General features: G+C 50.0%; 1 protein-coding gene across 4 annotated transcripts; it reads right to left on the bottom strand.

Moving 5' to 3' along the window:
* Nucleotides 1-520: 520 nt before the first annotated feature.
* On the bottom strand, nucleotides 521-18,576 carry LOC125739942 (activated CDC42 kinase 1-like). 4 transcript variants are annotated; one of them, XM_049010513.1, is made up of 17 exons: nucleotides 17,977-18,576; nucleotides 15,341-15,456; nucleotides 10,242-10,419; nucleotides 9,456-9,526; nucleotides 7,448-7,690; nucleotides 6,651-6,803; nucleotides 6,287-6,564; nucleotides 5,692-5,818; nucleotides 5,228-5,374; nucleotides 4,971-5,065; nucleotides 4,689-4,883; nucleotides 4,365-4,456; nucleotides 3,946-3,990; nucleotides 2,273-3,501; nucleotides 1,962-2,057; nucleotides 1,712-1,836; nucleotides 521-1,592 (listed from the first exon to the last, which is right to left on the bottom strand). In XM_049010513.1, exons 3-17 carry the CDS (start codon nucleotides 10,402-10,404, stop codon nucleotides 1,586-1,588), a joined length of 3,066 nt encoding a protein of 1,021 aa, XP_048866470.1. In that variant the 5' UTR covers nucleotides 10,405-10,419; nucleotides 15,341-15,456; nucleotides 17,977-18,576; the 3' UTR covers nucleotides 521-1,585. The 4 variants fall into 4 exon arrangements, with proteins under 4 accessions (XP_048866470.1, XP_048866468.1, XP_048866467.1 ...); XM_049010511.1 differs by lacking the exons at nucleotides 15,341-15,456; nucleotides 17,977-18,576 and adding an exon at nucleotides 13,205-13,388; XM_049010510.1 differs by lacking the exons at nucleotides 15,341-15,456; nucleotides 17,977-18,576 and adding an exon at nucleotides 11,965-12,421.
* Between the last annotated feature and the right edge of the window lie 489 nt (nucleotides 18,577-19,065).

Below are 19,065 nucleotides of genomic sequence, written 5' to 3'. Positions count from 1 at the left end.
GGTGACCATCTGCAGACTGTGGTGCTTCGCTGATACAGCTGCAGTTTGTTTGGATTTCCCGTCTGTCACATGAAGAGTTTCAATGACTAAGTTAACGTGAAATTCTAGATCCGTTTCTATGGAATTCTCAGTCCGTGTGGTTCCCTGGACTATACAACTGAATACATTCACATTACATCCCTCATTGATACGCCTAACACAAACCACATTTTCAAATATGACTTTACAATAAAATTTTACTGAACTTTTACTGAACAAATGGCGCATAATGTGACCACTGACAACAGTATCATGAAATTGCTCATATAAAGACAACCTCTACTTTCATTTATAGCAAGTCCTTTGAGAGAATAGGCAACAGCCACTCTTCTAGAGCTTAAAAATGCAAAAAAATGTGGTCATCGTTGTGACTGGTGGGATTAAACAGATTAAATTCACATTCATAATAATGCCTGATATATATATATATCAATTCCACATGGATAGTGGCAGAAAATAATGACACCCACACTGCAGAATGTTTTAGATATATTTTAATGTAAATTACAAATAGCGCTTATACTTTACAATATCAAATACTGCAATGTTCATGAACTATACAAATCATTTACAGCTAACTTAAGCACACCGAATCCTCATTAGCTCCAACTTTTATGGAAGCTGCCACAAGTTTGCAGATTTGAACACATGCAGTACTTCCTGAAAATAATAATAATAATAATAATAATAATAATACTTTTAAAAAGCAGTTCTTACTGTTTGGACCTTAGGTTTGGACACGCGGTACTGCAGCCACCAGACAGCAGAATGGTCGAGTCCAGGTCCAGTCCATTTCAGACATTTCACAGAAAGTGGGACCAGGCTGTGGACGATTCTAGGACCTGCCCAGTCTGAGATTCTGATCTAGTGTCCAAATGTATTTTAAGTAAAGTGCTGATGGACCTGAGAGGTGGTGGAGCGACCCCATCATGGAAATAACACGCCTGGAAGCCGAGGGGTACAACAAAGGGAATTAGCGGGTTGCGGCTAACGGCCTAATGCAGGCATGAAGGATTCTAACAATAAGAAGCCACATTTGCTCACACTGCATCTAAATGCAACATTGACCTATGCAACAAACATACAAAACGAAACACGGCAGAATCTCACTCCTTTATGTTCCTTTCCCACTTCACTCGGTTGTTTCGATACACCTGAATTTGAGCTAGACGGATTTATTTTGTGCTCCTGAATGTTCCATTCCTCAACATTTATTTGCCTTTTAATATTTCACATCTATGTTCTATACGACTGTACCCTCACAAATGTTGTAGGCTGGCATTTTAGTAACTTGGGTGCTCAGAAATCAATACTGATCCAGTCTGATCATTTAGGAAACAACCTTCCTGTACGCGTAAAAACATGCCGAGACCTTCAGCCAATGTGATTTGCTGATGTTGCTGTAGGTGGGGCTACAGCCACATGCCCCTCTGCAGGGTCATCCTATTTTGGGAACAATCAGCCAATAGCAGCGTTTTGACTATAAGGGGAAACTATCAGCCAATCAAGACCCGTCTTTCTGTCCGCAGGTGGGTAAGGGTATCCATCATCGCCTGTAAAACAAAACAAACCACATAGCGAACCTCAGTACTATGGCTGCAGATCTGAGGGTTTCAAAAAAGCAGTTACAGCAAGTAAGGCAGAGCTGGGTTTTTCTTTGGACGCATTTCACCTTTGCAGAGGAGAGTAGGAGCTCAGCAGCTGGGCACTGGCCTGCTCCAGGTTCCAGTTGTGCTTCTCCAGCACCCGGAGGCATTCGGTTCGGGTTCGGCTACCCAAGCCAAAGAGCTGCTCTACCTTCAGAGGGCACCCAACAGGACACTTAGGTTACTCAAGCAACACCATTTCAGTTAACTGTGGAAGATGATGCAGGCTAATGAAGGTATGTTAACTTGTGCTGAATGCTAGACCAGATCAGATACCTTCAGGAACTGCACGGCCTTCTGCACATTCCAGTCATGCTCCTCCAAGGCCGCCTGGCACTCCTCTGTGGTCACTCCATGGACTGCCTCCTGCACCTGCGCAAAAGGACCAATCACCTTGCTGTATGCAGCCATGGGTACAGCCAATTGGCCAATCAGAACCACCCAACAGTATTTCTATCATCATCTCTGAGCTATTGTATGACCAGACCTTCTGCAGACACTGAAAATAACAGCCTAGGCTTTTTCAGAAAAGCTAAGTGCTGCCATCTGCTGGTCATAACCATCATATGCAGCTGGGCCCCACTTACCAGCTTGACCCTGTCAGCAGTGCTGGTTCCCGGCTGTCTGTTTCTGCCCACCCCAGCCAGACCTTGGGAGACCTTCAGGGGCAGGATGATGGGCTTGGCAGCCAGGCTGCCATTATTGTTGGTGGAGAAGTTGGTCTTGAAGGGCGCAGAGGGTTGCTGGTGCACCATGGGACGCACCGTGGCTGTATTGGCTGGCCGCTTCTCCGGCGCCGCGTCCTCTGCCTCCCTGAAGAAGCGGTCGTATTTGTCCAGGTAGGCAGGCCGTTCGGGGAGCAGGTAGTAGTGAGTTTGGCTGGCTTTCTGACCATCCTGCACCACAGGTAGGATGCAGGGGGCCCGTGCTGCCCCCAGGCCCTCGGCCTGCATCACCTTGGGGGAAGCATACTTAGGGTCCGGGGCAAAGCTCTGGGTGGTGGGCATGAGCCGGGCGGTGAGAGCAGAGAGCAGGTGGGAAGCAGGGGGCGCTGACGAGCAGAGGCTGGCCCTTGCCTGGGGTAGGCTAGCAGGGCTGGGGCTCCGTGACCCGGGCTGGGACACGGAATCCCGTGGCGGGAGCGACGGTGGAACCCGGGAGGGCCGCGGTGGGATGGGGATGCGGGGGGGCACCTGAGGGCCAGCTCCACGGGGTGGGGAGGAGACGATCCGGTCTGGCCCGAAAGGGGGGGGGCTGGGGGAATGTGGCAGAGTCGTGGATGACCCCCCCAGGACCTTCAGCTTCCTCATGCACTCCTGCTGCAGCTCACGGAAGATCTCTGCTGACTGTGAGAAGTTGCAGCTTGTCTGTGTACCACAGGGCATGAAGAGATTGTCCTCCAGAGGATGACACTGAGCTTCGTCAGTGATGGAGCCCACCTCAACGTCTTCCTCATCTGGTGCCACCTCGTCATAGGCCGGAGCTGGGGGCAGGGGCCGAGAGTCCCAGTCCACCACCGGCGAGGGGTGCAGCGGATTGGGTAAGTGGCCGAAGGCGGGGCTTGGCGGTGGTGTGGAGTTCAGGAGCAAGTCGGCCGTACCCTGAGGGTGCATGTCTGTGACAGGGGAGATGGCAGGGGTGGTGGCCACCTCCTCCATGAAATCGATGAGGGACACCTCGTTTTGGACTGAGGTACCAGTGACCCAAGCAGCTGGCCGGAGCCTCTGACCTTTGACCTCTGGTGGTTTCCTCAGGGAGAGCTTCTTCAGGCCCGACCCGCTCACCTCATCCTCATTCACAGAGTCGTAATACGGCTCTGGTTGGAGATAGACACTTGTCACGACGACATGAACAATGCTACAGATCTTGGCAAGCATCCAGGCCGAAACATGCTACACACAAGCTTCTGCAGCCCTATATGCTGTGTGGGGTCATTCTCCATCGAAAACAGGGCCCATTTTTGCATAAACGTGGATCAACACCAAAACCTTGATAAAATGAAAATAAACAATGATAGCACTATTAGCATGTTAGCCTGTGTGATAGCAGAGTGCGGCTTATTACAAGGCTGGAGTGCAGAGTCACCAAGGCTCTTGGGGGGGGGGGGGGGGTGAGGTTAGCGTGACCTCAAGACCCCCCCTCCCCAAAAAACATTCAGGCAGAGTCACGTCCCCACGGTTAGGACCCAGCTCAACTGCTGCGTGCTAGCAGAGTGCTAGCCAATAGCTAGCAGAGTGCTAGATGGGCAGACTGGACTTACTCTGAACCAGAATGGCCGGCTGGGGAGGCCGCGGTGGGGGCACCTCTGGAACGCAGAGTGGGGGGAGACAAGGGAGGAGGAGGAGAGAGAGAGAGAGAGAGAGAGAGAGAGAGAGAGAAAATAGGAAAGGAGGAAAGCAGGGCAGTGGTAGAGGGCAGGGGAGGTAACTGAAGGTGTGAAACAGAAGGTCCAGTCATCACACTCATACATGCAAACAAGAGCCCAGCATGCAAAGCGATGCCATTATCGTCCTTCACGGCGGATACAGGACGGGCGTGCAGCAAAGCAGTGGAGAAACTACATTTCCCAGGCTGCACCTTGTGCCAATAATCCAATCACAGGGCTTTCGCAAGCCATTTCAGGAACTGCCACAATCCCACAGAATCTTCATATATGGACGCTCCCTCCCCACCACTCACTTTTTGACCGTCCTGGGAGCTGTGTGGGCTGAGCACCGGTCAAGTCCATGCCCAGCACATCAGGGGGATCCATGGGGTTGCCAAGGTACAGGCTGGAGACAGGAGACAGGGATTAAATGTTTATAGACCTATTTTGGCCACCACAAGTCTGTAAAGCTTCCCTACACAGGTCCTGAAGGAACACATTTTGCACTAGAACTGGTATTTTTTTAAGTCATGTTAGATTGGACAGTAAAATGTTCTATATGTGGCAGTGTTTGAGAAGGTACTATACTGCATAGAAGATGAGCTACCACTAGAGGGCACTGATGATACAGCTCTTACTCATCAATCTTGTCAGGAAAGCCCCAGCAGCGATGAGGGTTGGTGTCCCCATGGCCAGTGTGGATGAAGCTGTGTTTGAGTGGCCGGCTGATGTCATTGGCTGACAGGCCAGCCACCGAGGTCACCACGTTCCTGGGAAACTGGCCCACCTTCAGGGTTCGCTTGTTCTGCCCCCGCCACCAGTAGTTCTCCGCCCTGCGTGATTACAGCAACTGAAGTCCTGGCTGAAATCAGCGCTGTGATCAGTCCAGACTCTATGAAGGTCTTGTAAGGTCTACTGACCTGCCCTCTATAATGGTGATGACATCATTGGTCTTGATGAACAACTTGTCTAGCTCTTCAAAGTCCTGCAAGGCCCTCATGTCGGTGGGCATGGTCTGAAAGCGTAGGAGGAAAGCAGAACCACCAGGTAACCTAACTGACACCCCCTAGTGGTGGCCATACACAGTTCCAATAACACAAACCACATACAATGCTTTCAAATCAAACTGATACTGAATTGGATTTAAGGATGTCCTTGATATGAACCAAGACCTCACCTCCACTAGGAACTCCCGCAGAGCCACAAAGGTGGGCCGGTCATCTGGCTTCTGAGCCCAGCTTTGAAGCATGACGTTGTAGATGTCCTGGGGACAGTCCTCTGGTTTGGACAGGCGTTCACCCTCCTTGTCGATCTTGTGGAGGATCTGTGGGTGCACACACGCACGCACGCACACACACACACACACACACACACACACACACACACACACACACACGCACGCACACACACACACACACACATACACTGTAAATTCAGATGCTAAAAATATTAGCTTAGTAACCACCAAATGTTAAGAGAAAGGGTAGTCTAACACCATACACACATCAACCCAGGAATATTAAAAGCCCAGAAGTGTAATGGGCTCATTCTGTATTATCCAGAAAACCAGAGGAGATGTCACACTCAACCAATAAAAATGAATGCTGCCCCCCCAAAATGAGCCTGCACCCTCCCCCACACCTGGCTGCCATTGAGGCCTAGCCAGGGTTCTTGGCCGTGGGAGAACATTTCCCACAGGGTCACACCAAACATCCAGGTGTCACTGGCATGGGAGAAGGTCCGAGTCTTCAGGCTCTCTGGAGCACACCTGGAATGAACTCAGACACAGACACAAAGACAGAAACACACACAGAAACAGAGGTCAGGGTCTGACTTGAAGGACTGAATTGAGAAACACTGATCTAGGGAAAGGCCTAGAAAAACACAGTACAAAAGAGGCAAACCAACGACTCAGTTCAAACTAGAAATTCTGGGCTATGAAAGAGTGCAACAGTTTGGTCAAAAGGAGGGGCGTAACGGGGATAGTCTGTACGGAATGGAAACTGGGACAAGGAACAACATTTGGAGGGAGGGGTAAATGGAACAGAGTGGAGTAACTGGATACAGTGGAATCAAGAAGCTGGAGGAGAAAACAGGGAGCTGAAGGAGGAAGCTGGAGAAGGAAGCAAGAAGAACAAGTGGGATGCAGGAAGAGGAAGCTGGAGATGGAAGAAAGAAGCTAGAAGAGGAAATAAGGAAGAAGCTGGAGGGAGAAGCGGGAAGCTGGGGCCCTCACCAAGCAAAGGGAACCTTGCGCTGCTCCTGCATGACATAGTGGTCGTCATTGCCCGGCAGCGCCCTCATGAGGCCAAAGTCGCCGATCTTCACAAGGTCGTTGGAGGCTAGCAGGATGTTGCGAGCCGCCAAGTCGCGGTGGATGAAGCGCCGAGACTCCAGGTAGGCCATGCCGCTGGCAATCTGGATGGCATAGCGGCACAGCGTGGAGATCAGCAGGTGGCCCTGCGTCTTGCGCAGCCGGTCCAGCAGGGAACCCAGGGGGGCCAATTCCGTCACCTGACAGGAAATGTCCATCACGTTACAGGAAGTGACATCACAGGGTCAACATGTTTGAAGTGAACCGAAGGAGGCAGTCTGCTTACCATCTTCATGGGGTGTGTGAGGACCACGCCATAGAGCCGGATCAGGTTCTGGTGGCTCAGCGAATGCATGGCGTTCACTTCACGAATGAAGTCATCGAGGGCATCCGGCTGGTCCAGAAGGTCTGTTTTGAGGCACTTCACGGCCACGTTTAACTGCAGGAGGGATGGGGAGGCCTTCAGTCTCTCATGTTCCCAGGCCCTCATCCCTGAGCACTTTATTACTGTCTAACCCACATCAACAGGCCACTACTCCTGTCTACCAGCAGGAGGGGGGTGGGGGGGTCAGTTAAGAATTTTATTTGTGTAACACCTTTTATACAACTGAATGCAACTCAAAGTGCTTCACAAAGACATAAAATTACTAGATATAAAACACAGCAAAAGTAAAGAATAAAATTAAGTAAAAATGTAATTTTATGTTATGAAATAAAAATAAGTGGGGACCGGATAAAAATCTGTAACTTTTTACATTGTAGTGACATTTTTTCAATCTCCACAAGGGGTTTTTATAAAAAATCTGTTACTGCAATCAAAAAACTGAAAATGCTAAAAGACTTGGTGGGTGGAGCTTAAGGTCGTCATGTTAGGATTAGCTTATGTCCAGAGAAATGAAGTAGACTGTACAAGCACAAAGTATAAAGAGCTTCAGCGAAGTGATTAAGGACACAGACTTGTAGGGTAAAGGCCACTGAAGGGCGTCCCAGTTTCAGGAGGGGGTGTGATGACGCAGTAAATCAGCAATAAGACTGCGTTTCTCATGGTTACCCCCACACCGACCCCCCCCAGCCACAGCTGACCAGGCTGCCCGTGGGCGTGCTCCACTCGCCACGCTTGACCACGCCGAAGGAGCCGTCACCAAGCTTCTCGTAGAGCTGCAGGTCGCGCTCGCTGATCAGGCAGGTGAGAGCCAGCGCCTGGGCCTCCGGGGGCAGCGGCGAGCGCGAGGGGCTGGGGCTGGGTGTGGGAGAGCGTCGGGGGAGCAGGCTGCCAGAGGCCGGCGGGGGCTGCAGCTCGCCCTCCGAACGCTTGCCGCTGAAGACCTGAGAGATGGGCAGAATGGGAGCATGTGTGTGTGAGACAGAGAGACCCAGCCGAGCCATTAGGTTCATGGTCAGTTCCATTCACACATCTCAGTAAACCCAGCTAGCCTCTGTTAGGTAAATCAGGACCATTCAGTTCAATCCATCATTATATAACTCCCCTTGGGTTTGGCCAAAGTAGGCCTACAAACATGTAATCCCTGTCCCGTCCAGGGCTGCCGCGATTAGTTCACGTAGTCGATGACACTGAAAATGTGTCAACATCAATATTTGAAATCAACGCACCTTTGATTGTAATTTAATTTCATCTTTATGACTTATAAAACAAAAGTTTTCCTTCAATATCACTGCATAATTATGGGAGTAGTTCAAATTATTGCAAAAGAAAACGGTGGTTATACACTGTGTGAAGTTTCGATGGCTTAACACAGCGGCACTAGCGCTAAGCACAAACGCCGGAAGAGGAAACACACAGGCGCTTTTCTGGACCGGCAAAGCAACATGTGGTCTAATCATGTTTATTAAATTACCATTAGTCCGGAGAGCTGTCTTTTGTCTTTTGTCCTTGATGATGCTACATAAACTCATTTTTAAAGCCATAAAGTGGTCTGCCTGCTACATTAGAATCTCCATTAAATAAGTGTTTGACAAAATCTTCTTATCTTGTTTAACCACAATATCTCCTCTTTTAAAAGATGATCTAGCTACTGAGCTGTCCCTTTCTTCACCGCCGCTTCAGTGATAATTGCTTTCATGATTAACCTAAACATTAGCATGTCATGCTCTGCTAACCGAATTTAATAAGCATAAAGATACGGCAAATTTATACAGATTACTAACTTTTGGGCATCACAATACACCTCTCATTATTTTTTTCAGTGTACTGCTTATCAAATTCTGGGTGCAAGTAATGGCGACGGCCCTATAATGCTGAAAAGCCAGTGTCCATTATCTAAAGCCCCGTGAAAACATACAGTCTGTTGTGCTCAAAATAAACTTACCGTAAATGATTTTCTGGAGGAAAATTAACCGTTTAGATTCATCGAGCAAAATAGTCTATAGATTAATTGATAGACAAATTGTCATTAGTGACAGCCCTAGTCCTGTGTCCAGCCTGTGTACCCTAAGGCCCTAAGGCACTGTAATACACTCGTACATCATTTATAATTTACAACAATTAAACAGGAAAAAAAAAAGAAAGAAAGAAAGGTAGAGAAAAAATAAACCTCTGAGGGACCAAGGCCAACTGGCTGCCCAACACCCCCCTCACTAACTTTATAGAATAAGAGAGAGTCGGCCTGCTTATTACAAACAAGGTGTAAACTGTGGTCAAGGTCAAAGCCAAAGTTTGTCCATAAGTCAGTTTTCTACGCTGGCCTGTGTCAGTCGGGAAGATGCAAAGCAGCCAGCTCTCTCTCCCCTACAGAGATGCCAGGCTCACCCATCCTGTACCGTCTGCCCCATGTCCTGCAACCTTATTATTTTTGGGACCGTTAAAGAGTACCCTGCCTTCCACTTGTTCACAGTCCTCTGACTGATTCCCTGTCTTGGCAACTCTGCTCTGCCATAACTCCCACTCCTGTTTCCTGATTCACTTCCATGTTTTCTCCCGTGCCGCTTACAGATGTTCCCTCTGTGCCAGTCTGGGTCTCGGGCTGTGGGGTGCCAAGTTAATCTGTAACGGATCACCACAGCCGGGTGACCGTTTAGTGTCACGTGATTAAATGCCGTCGCACATTAGCCATGCTAAATGAATGGTGCTGACCTTTCCCATCCAGGACTTCCGCTTGCTGAGGGCCTTCCTCCTCTTCACAGCCTCCCACAGCCGTCTCTGTCCTGGGGAGGGGGGGGGCACAGTCAAACACAGCATCAGGGCAAAGGCGTGCCTTAAACGACAGTGTTCAGTAGGAGGCTGCCAAAGCTGAGAGAGGTTCATTATTCCTGAAACACGCAGGACTCCCACACGGTGTGACATCACACATTCCTGGGGCGGCAGGCTTGAGAGGAAATCACAGCCCCTATGAATGGAAGTTTACAGGGTCTAGGGAAGGGGGGGGTGTTTACTGGAACCGAAACACTCCCACCTATCCCGAGTTCACTGATGATTCAGAAATCATGGACTTCACTTTCATACTTACGTACATCAGGCCCTTCTGTCAAGTCATGAACAGAATATCCTACTGCATTACCACTTTTACCTTGCTTTTCCCCACTTTTACCCTGCGTTTACTCCACTGGTTTAGGGTGAAGGATCCCACAGAGGGGCCTCTTGTCTCTTAACCTCCTGGCTAACTTCTCATCTAGTATTGATTTTAACTTTTGTGTACTGTACTTATTGCTCAAACATCCTTTGCTGCCTGCTGCCGAGTACATGTGTGTGAAATGACAGAAGTGAGTGGACCTGACTACCCCTCTCAGGGATGAGGCCCCGCACACCGGCACCTCTAGTGGAGATTCTGGTTAAGCGCAGAAGCAAAGCGAAGCAGACGCTAATGAACGCTTTGCCATTTGGCACGACCGCAAGACCAGACGGGCGCATGGAGGCTCTCACCGGGTCTGCCCATGCCGATCTTCTCCAGGTCCTCATTCTTCACATAGTCGAAGTGAGACAGGCGTGTGATGTTGAGCTCGTCACGGATGCGTGTGAGGTACTGCTGCAGCTGCACCTCCATCAGCAGTCCCAGCAGCCACTCCGTTCCCTCCTCGCCCTCCATGCTGACACCGAGCCTCTGCACAGAGCCGGCCGGAAGTCACATGGTCATGCATCAGCAATCTGATTGATTTTTGGGGAGGCACCGGTGACCTGATTGGTCACTGGGGAGGCTCCAAAGAACACACACCCCTTCCAGTCATAACGCTGACACACACAGATAAGTGTGAAACCCGCAATGTTTCCTGTTTCATCACAGAAGAGGGGTGTTTCCTGACTCGCCACCGACAGTGTGCAGGTCTCAGCACTGCTGCTTCCTGTGGCCCCAGACGGACCCTAATGGCCCAGGAGCAGGGGTCACCCTGCAATCTGCGGGCCCAGGGGAGATGAGGGGCGGCCCCTACAGCTCTGCAGGTCAGGGTGCTGTGCCTGTGATTGGTAGGTCGTGAGTTTGAATCCAAGGGTAAGCAGAGTGATGTTGGGTCCCTGTGCCCCCAGCTGCCACAGGGACTGACCCTATTTCTCAAAAAATGCATGTTGCTTTGCATAAACTTCTGCTAGATAACTGTAAACATCTGGAGTAAAGACACACGCACATTGGGGGGAGTGACCCCCATAAGCATAGGAGGCGGAGTCTCACATGAGATCTGCTAAACCAGACCGTCAGGATGCCCAGAGAGAGAAAGTGGTATAAACACCCCTTTAAAGTATAACAAAATCTATGCCGGAATCCGCCCATCCCTTTAAGGAGGGTCTCGTCTCTGGCACCCCCCTCTGCTCAGCTCCATGGACACCATGGATTTATGGGGGATTATGGCTGAGTAGTGAGCACAGCCAAACCTGCGGGTGAGTCAGTCTGGGAGCTCGAGAGCCCAGAAAACGAGAATATACAAGAGGGAATTAAATTAGCAGGATGCCGTTGGCATGACTGTGTGTGTGTATGTGAGAGAGACAGAAGACACACACACAATCCACACACACACACACACACACACACACACACACACACACACACACACACACAAACACACAAACACACACAATCCACACACACACACTCACACATACAGACATACAGCTGGGAGCTAGCTCCTGCATGCCAAGGTGTGTGTGTATGTGTGTGTGGATTGTGCTCACACATATTCTCCACGCAACAAGTTACACAATCCAAAGGCTGTTAATTCAACATCCAAGAAGGAGCTGCTGTTGTGCCATAGTGAAATGAAGAGACCTTATAATACCGCGAATAAGGCTGAGTGACACTCCTCCCCCATTCACATAGACACACACACACACCTGTAATCATATCTTTGTTTGGACCACTCATTCAGTTCTATGGGAAAAATGCTAACTATGACTGCCTTAACTCTACCCAGCCCTAACCAAATCATAAGTAAGCAAACAAAATACAAGAGTTTTTGTATTTTTAGTTATTTAATTGCAGTCACAGATTTTTAGAAAACCAAGTTTTCCCTTATGGGAACCGGAAAAATGGTCCCCACAACATCAAAAATGACAGGCTTTTATTACATTGTGTGGACAGGCAGGGTACTCTTTAACGGTCCCCATAATGTACCCACACGCACTGTAGACTCACACAGACACAGACACACCGCCGACTCACCCTGTATGCCTGGCGGTGAGCCCCGAGCAGCAGTGCCTCCCAGAGTGTGTCAAAGCGGAGCATCCTGAACGCCTCTAGAGCTAAATGCCACAGATGCCCCCAGGACCAGGGCTCAACCCATCCCCCCCTGGCTGATGATGCCCAGACAGGGGAGGCCTCCATACGCCACCCCCGGAGGCACCAACAGGGGCAGCTCCTTGCACCCTACTCCTGTCGCTGGTCCAGACGAAGTGCCCACGCTTTAGGGGTGTCCCAATTCTCTTTCATGGAGGAGTTCCTCCATCACTATCCCCTAACCTCCCCCCCTTCCATTCCAAACAACTGCACTGGGCCCTTGTCCAAGGTGGCGACCTGGCTGAGCGGGTCACCTTAAGCCTGCCCCCCTTCTTAAAGGGGAATGCCAAACTGCTTAAGGGATCACCGCGTCGCCCTGCGAGCCACGTGGCAAACTCCACTCTCATTCCCCAAAAAAAGTCAGAAGTATTAATTAAAAGCAAAGTCCACCTTCAAAACACAAGGGTACGCAGTTGCAAATATGGGGGTGCCGCCCCCCCCCCCCCCCCCCCCGCTGGACGGAGAAGCTGTTCAAATTCCAGCTACTGGGCAAAGCACATTCCACACAGTTTCCTTTAGACCCATAATCGGCAGCCAGAGAAGAGGAATGTTCTGGAAAAGCATGGAGACATTACTTCAGGCTGTGCTGGCAGGGTCCGGACACCAGGCGTGTCCAGTCTGAGAGGCTGCATTTTTTTTTTTGTTTTTTGGGGGGGGGGGGGTGTTTCCTCCACTCTCCTCCATCGGATGTGGATGGGGATTTTAAAGAACTGTCTTAATTTAGTGCCTCTCAGAAACACCCACAGACAAGTCTTCAGAGCCTGGATCAGGTATGCAAACTGAAAAATAGCCCAACCAGAGACAAAGGTCACACACGTATAGTCAAACCGAATCTGCCAGGACACCCTCCCTGCCTGCTGGCTGCGCCTTGCACGCCCAGGAGAAAGTACTGTGCTTTTCAGTCGCACTAAGGCCACTTACGGCCCAGACATGGCACTCATGTACAGGAAGCATCAGTCACCCAGTCAGCTGATGAGCACGCCCCACGATTGGTCCATTTATCTGTCAGTCAGGCCCCACGCGGCCCCGGTGAGCCTGCGGTTAGACCAGTCCCGTGCCGCAGGGCATGCTGCAGTATGCACACCATCAGCTGACCTTCCCGGACATACAGAGGGCTCCACTTTACCTCCGTGTCGTTGTCGGGAAGACGATGGCTTTCAGATCCGTTGCCTGGGGCAACAGCGAACCGTGCTGGTTCGGCTGGCGGGAGATCCTCCTCTCCCTCATCGCCAGGGAGACGCTGGTACTCAGCACGGTCGACCATGGTGCTGGCGAACGCTGCTCGCAGGGATCTCTGCCTCAGGGGGCTCTCCACCAGTCGGGGGTGGGGGGGGGGGTCCAGGGTCCTCACAACAAACCGACTCCTAGTATCATTTATTTACGCCAGATAAATAAACGCCCGTCAGCATCCGCTGAGGACTGAGCAAATGGAGCATGCTGCTTCCCGGTGGGGAGGGGTGGAGTTGCCATGGTGACAGCACCTCCCCCTCACACTTCTCTCCAGAGATGGCCAATCAAAACTCTGGATAGCCTTCCACTCGACTCTGATTGGTCAGCGAGGCGATCCTCCCAGGAAGGCAGGCGGCCAGGACTGCACTGTTCACCTGGCAGTACGACGCGTCAGGCCGCCCCAGCGCACAGCGCCCCCTGCAGGGCCTTTCAAAGCAGACTAGTTTTAACTGGAACAAAAATGGATGCAGGAGTCCTCAGTATTGCAGAGCTAGACATCTTCCTGTACTCCCAGATCGGCAGCGCCCCCCTTCTGCATCCCCGCCCGCTATGCACATCCACTGGCCGCTGCAGCGAAATCAGCTGTGCTGCTCTCCTCCCTCTCACCCCCTCTCTCCTGCATCACTCTCTGCAGCACCGAACCCAATCCGACTGGCTAGTATGGCCCTTGTCCCTCCCCCGCCCAGATGCTGAGTCACAGCCCTCCCACAAACAAGCCCCCCCTCCAGCTGCCAATTCCTCACCTTTTGTTTTCTCTCTCTCTCTCTCTCTCTCTCTCTCTCTCTCTCTCTCTCTCTCACACACACACACACACACACACATTGGCTGACCTATCTAAATGGGGACCTTCTATAGGAAAAACCCTAATCACAGTCACAACACCCTTAACCCTTACCGAACCCTACACATTACCATAAGAAATAAAATGAAATACAAGGCTTTTGGCATTTTTACTTTTTGGATTACATTTACATTATAAAATTGATGCTATCCAAATGGAGACCTGAAAAATGCCCCCAAAAGTAAGGAAGTTTCAGGTTTTACTGCACTTTGGGTGCATTCTGATCCACAAATGTGATCAAACACACACACACACACACACACACACACACACACACACACACACACACACACACACACAGAGTTGTGTAATCATATCTTTGCATGGACCGCTCATTCATTTCTATGGGAAAAATGCTAATGCTAACCATGACAACCTTAACCCCTACCTAGCTCTAACTATAACCATAAGTTTTTGTATTTTTAGTTTTTTCATTGCAGTCACGGATTTTTATAAAATACAGTTCCCCACATGGGGACCCGGACACTGGTCCCCATACGGTAAAAAAACAGGTATTCATAACGATGTGGGGACGTTTGGTAAGCGATCATCCACTCACCACCAGAGGGCAGTAATGCAACCATTTAACCAAACTGCATATTCGCTGCTATTTTTTAAATGAGAAATTTAATACCTCTTTAACACGAACATTACCATCAGAATTAGCAAGTGTATGGGAACAAGCTCCTCTGTTTGTGACCTGTAATAAACCGGGGGGGGGGGGGGGATCAAGCCTTTAGGGAGGTGGTACGGGTGATTTACTTTTTACATTTCTTTCAAACAGGAGGAATTCAACTTCAAAATCTAGGAAGAGTGGCCTGAATGTATTGTCCTAAAAACCCACTTTCTATTGGGGGGGTCGTTTGACAGCTGAACCAGACTGTGGAAAAATAGTGAGGGGGGTGGATGGAGGGGGGGGGCACGGGATGAGAGAATACCTGTTACCTGCTGAAGATGCCCAGTCAGAGCAAACCTCAGCTTCACATCATGCCCAGAACGGGCCATCTCAGTGCTGGGCCCCGCTGGACTCCCCCAGCAGTCAAATCTTACATAATGAACTATGGTCTCATTATTTTTTATCATACATTCAGAATTTTCCTTCCTGTGGGAATTCCCAAGAACGTGACGGTGGGTTTAATACCTGGAGACTCTCCGGGGGAGCCTGCAGGATGCTAACGCTAATGCACTCACCGCGATCAGCAGCTGGGCCTCCTTGCTCACCGGGGGTCAGAGGTCATCCACACGACAGGGTCCCAGCCATGGTAGGACACCGCATCCCGGCTTTGCCTCCGGGAAGCCGGCCGCACCTGTAAACAGAAACGAACGGGAGGTCAGACACGGACATCCCACAGGACGCCGTGTGGGGCCCTGGGAAAGGTGACACCCCCACATACCCACACCAGTCCGCGTGAAAGTGAGCGCTGTGGGGAGCATACAGCACAATGACACCTTTCAGCACAATAGCAGTGACACAGTGCACCTACACAGTGACCTGTGAGGGGGAACACACAGCCCCCACAGAGCCCAGCGCCATGCACAATACATAAACACAATGATGCCCCCTGTATCCCCATGCATGTAGTAGATGACGACGCCACCCCCCCCCCACCAGTGCTGTTATGGAGGGTGATGTCCCAATCTACTATCCCCAGCTGGTAGACTGACATCAGCTCCTGGCCGTGCTGCACAGCGATGCCTCATTTAACACCCCCCCCCCCCCAGCCCTAAACATGAAGTTCAGGCAGGCATGTCGCCCCCTGCAGGTCACCCTGAGCAATAACAAGTTGTTCTGGGAAGGGCAGGTGCTGTAACTACGGTGATGTAAGATGCAAACGTCACGTATGTAGGCTCCTCTGAGCACTCGCTACACATCAACAAATATGGCTGCCTAACTGAAGCCAGTACAGAGCAGCCACATGTTACACTAAAGGAGAGAGACATGAGGAAAGCTCCTCAATGGGCTCTCTATGTCCAGTGAGAGAGGAGGGGGGAGGGAGGGAGAGAGAATGGGGGAGGGCTTCTGAGTGGACACCACATGCGTCACAGTGCTGCCCACGCACCAGACGTTCTAGTACCTTTTCTTAGGCTCCCCTCCCCTCCTCCCACCATCACGACGTGCTGAATAAGCCACCGGTCATCGAAGGGTTAAAATCCAGTGTGCGACGGCAACGTGAATAAAGAGCCGCAGGACAGGATTCTGGGCTCAGATATGACCGCGTGGCAGAGACGGCGGCCATGGGGAATGCACCCGAACTGCTACAGTCTCAGATAAGGGTGAAATGTATTTAAAACCTGCGGTAAAGTGAGAAGCCATTTAGCAAACTCAGAAACAACTGAGAGCAGGCAGAGGAATTAGAAAAGCTGAATCCAAACCTAGAATGAGATAAGTGACGTGAAATTAACATGTAGAGCAGAACAGGCTGCATAGAGGTGAAGGTTTATGAATAAACAAGTAGGCGTCAGACCCAGCCGTGTGTTTTACTCGTGCCCAGGGACAAGACGATTGACAGCCCCCCCACAATGTTAACACCACCATTTACCTGGGTCCCAGAGGTGTGAGGCAACTGTGCTAACCACTGCACCACCATGCAGCCCCCTATCATTATCACGATACAAGTAATTATTTCCTTACTTCAAAGCTCCATTTTTGTGAAAATTCCCTTGGAATTGCCCTTAAACATGTTCAGAACACGTTTAAGTGCAATAAACTGAATTGATCTGAAGTATTATACAAAGGTGTGTATTTAGTGGGCTGCCAATTCTCCCATCTGACCATTGCAATCCAGTGCATCTTTCTGGGTCTGTGGAAATCTGTTAAATGTTAGACCATGGCTTCACCGCCTCTCCGACGTTTAATGAAAATATGCTCAAAAGACCAAGTACATTGCTGCGTTTTCTGCTTTGTAAGACTTCGCTTTTGGAAAGCTGCCCCACCTCCAGAGCAGGCAGACTCCTCTGATCACGCCCACTGACCGGGATAAATGAGCCCCTGTACCCACAGCGGGACGCTGCCCTAAATGCCTCCGCTCGGCGATCGCTCATTAAAAAGACGCGCATTGCTTCACAGATATGAAGTGTGTATACAAGTGTGAAGGCGTTACTACGTTACATTAATCATCCCCATGTTAAACTAACACAGCAGTATGGGTGGGGATTTTGTACACTTTGTGTGTCAAGCGTAGATTTACTTTACTATGATTCCGAAAGAGTAATACAGCCAGTCATTTACTGATGTCAGCGGCAAACTGGAGGAAAAGCAAAGTGTTACATAAAAAAATGTTTGATTTTATGTATAAATACCAAAAAGATCATTCAAGAAAAGCCAATTTCGGGCACCATGTGAGCGCCGTTGCATTCAATGCACTTATCACGCCCCATAACTTATAAATAATATATATAGGCCCACTTTTAATATATTTTTAGCAAGTGTCAAATGTCGAAATCTCGGTGTCAGTTACACCGTTTGCGGTGCTGAATCGAGCAGGTGCCGGGCAACAGTTTGGAAAGTGGACAGTCACGTTTGCTGAATTCACGCAGCCTATACTTCTGGCTTTATAACGTAAAACAGAAAACAGGTACACGGAACCAAACACCACAAAGAACCAGAAATAGTAAAGTACCAGAAGCTGTAGCGGATACAGTAGATAAGAAGCGCTGTGCGCCACCGAGATCGCTTCCTCTCCCTAAGATGCGCTTTCCATCGTCCTGGGCTATAAAACCTGCTTTCCATTACCTTAAGCAAAGCTTCATCCTGCCGTGATTAGAAACCGGATTACACGTTTTAAAACGAAAAATTAAAGTTTTTATAATGTGGAGGGTGGGCTTACCAAGAAGCGACGCGCTGAACGCACAACTCGGAGAGCAGCTTTGGATGGATAGACAAGCCCGGGGTAAGCAGACACCGATTCGGCCGGGGCTCACAGCCCGGCAGCCGCGATCCTTTCCTCTCACGTGTATCCGTACTTCCTCCGACCGAAGCTCCGCTGCGGAACCCAGATTGCGCTCACGCCAAAGCCCCGTGTCGTCCGTCCCACCTACACTACTCAGTGCACGGCCCTGCTCGGAGGATTATGTGCCTCCATGCTTATTACTCATCGCTCCCGATCCATTGTGCCGCTCTTAAAGGGACACGGACCGTGCGAGGATCAGCACAGGTCTGTCATTCAGCCTGAGTTTTTATGCAGTCTTTAACTGCTGATATCAGCAGCAAACTGGAGGAAAAGCAAAGTGTTCTATTAAAATGTTTGCGTTCAGATACCAAACAGTTTATTCAGGAAAAGCCCGTTTCGGGCCGGTTCTTTAACCCCAGTACGATCCCAGAGGCATCTCTCTGGAACTGAGGCTCAGAAATAGAGGCAGGGCTGGACTGGCCATCTGAAATACCGGACATTTTCGCGGTGGGCCGATGGGCTCGTGGGGAGCCCTAAGGTCCAGGGCCGATTTTTTATCCCAGAAGTACCTTTTATTGTATTATAATGAACACGCAACACGCGTGCCACAAAAAGAGAACTTTAATGGACCGTGTTTGGCCGTAGACCACACCAAACACAAACCAGAACGAAGAACACTAGCCTTGACAGTCCCTAGTTAATCTCCTACCTCTCACCGCCAGGTGTTCCGCAATAAGGTCGTGCGAACCACCACTTCGCCTTTCCCCACTGCGCAGGTACCCATATTCCCGCCTTCTCTGAAAAGCCCATAGTAATAAAGAGCAGCGCATGTCTCTAGGTGCAGACAGAAGACACTCATTACACGTTCGTGCAACTTGTGTTTACAGTATGACCGCTAATGAACTGATACACCCCCCTCTTTTGGCCAGTGTACTCATCCTGGCTAGTTTTCTACTCTCATCAGAAATACTGGAAAACACGTTTATTCGTTGTGTCTGCGGTACCAATAGTGTACAGTTGTACGTG

Source organism: Brienomyrus brachyistius, chromosome 4 (assembly GCF_023856365.1).
Source record: "Brienomyrus brachyistius isolate T26 chromosome 4, BBRACH_0.4, whole genome shotgun sequence".
Classification (NCBI taxonomy): Eukaryota; Metazoa; Chordata; class Actinopteri; order Osteoglossiformes; family Mormyridae; genus Brienomyrus; species Brienomyrus brachyistius.
This window is presented reverse-complemented; position numbering and strand designations above follow the sequence as displayed.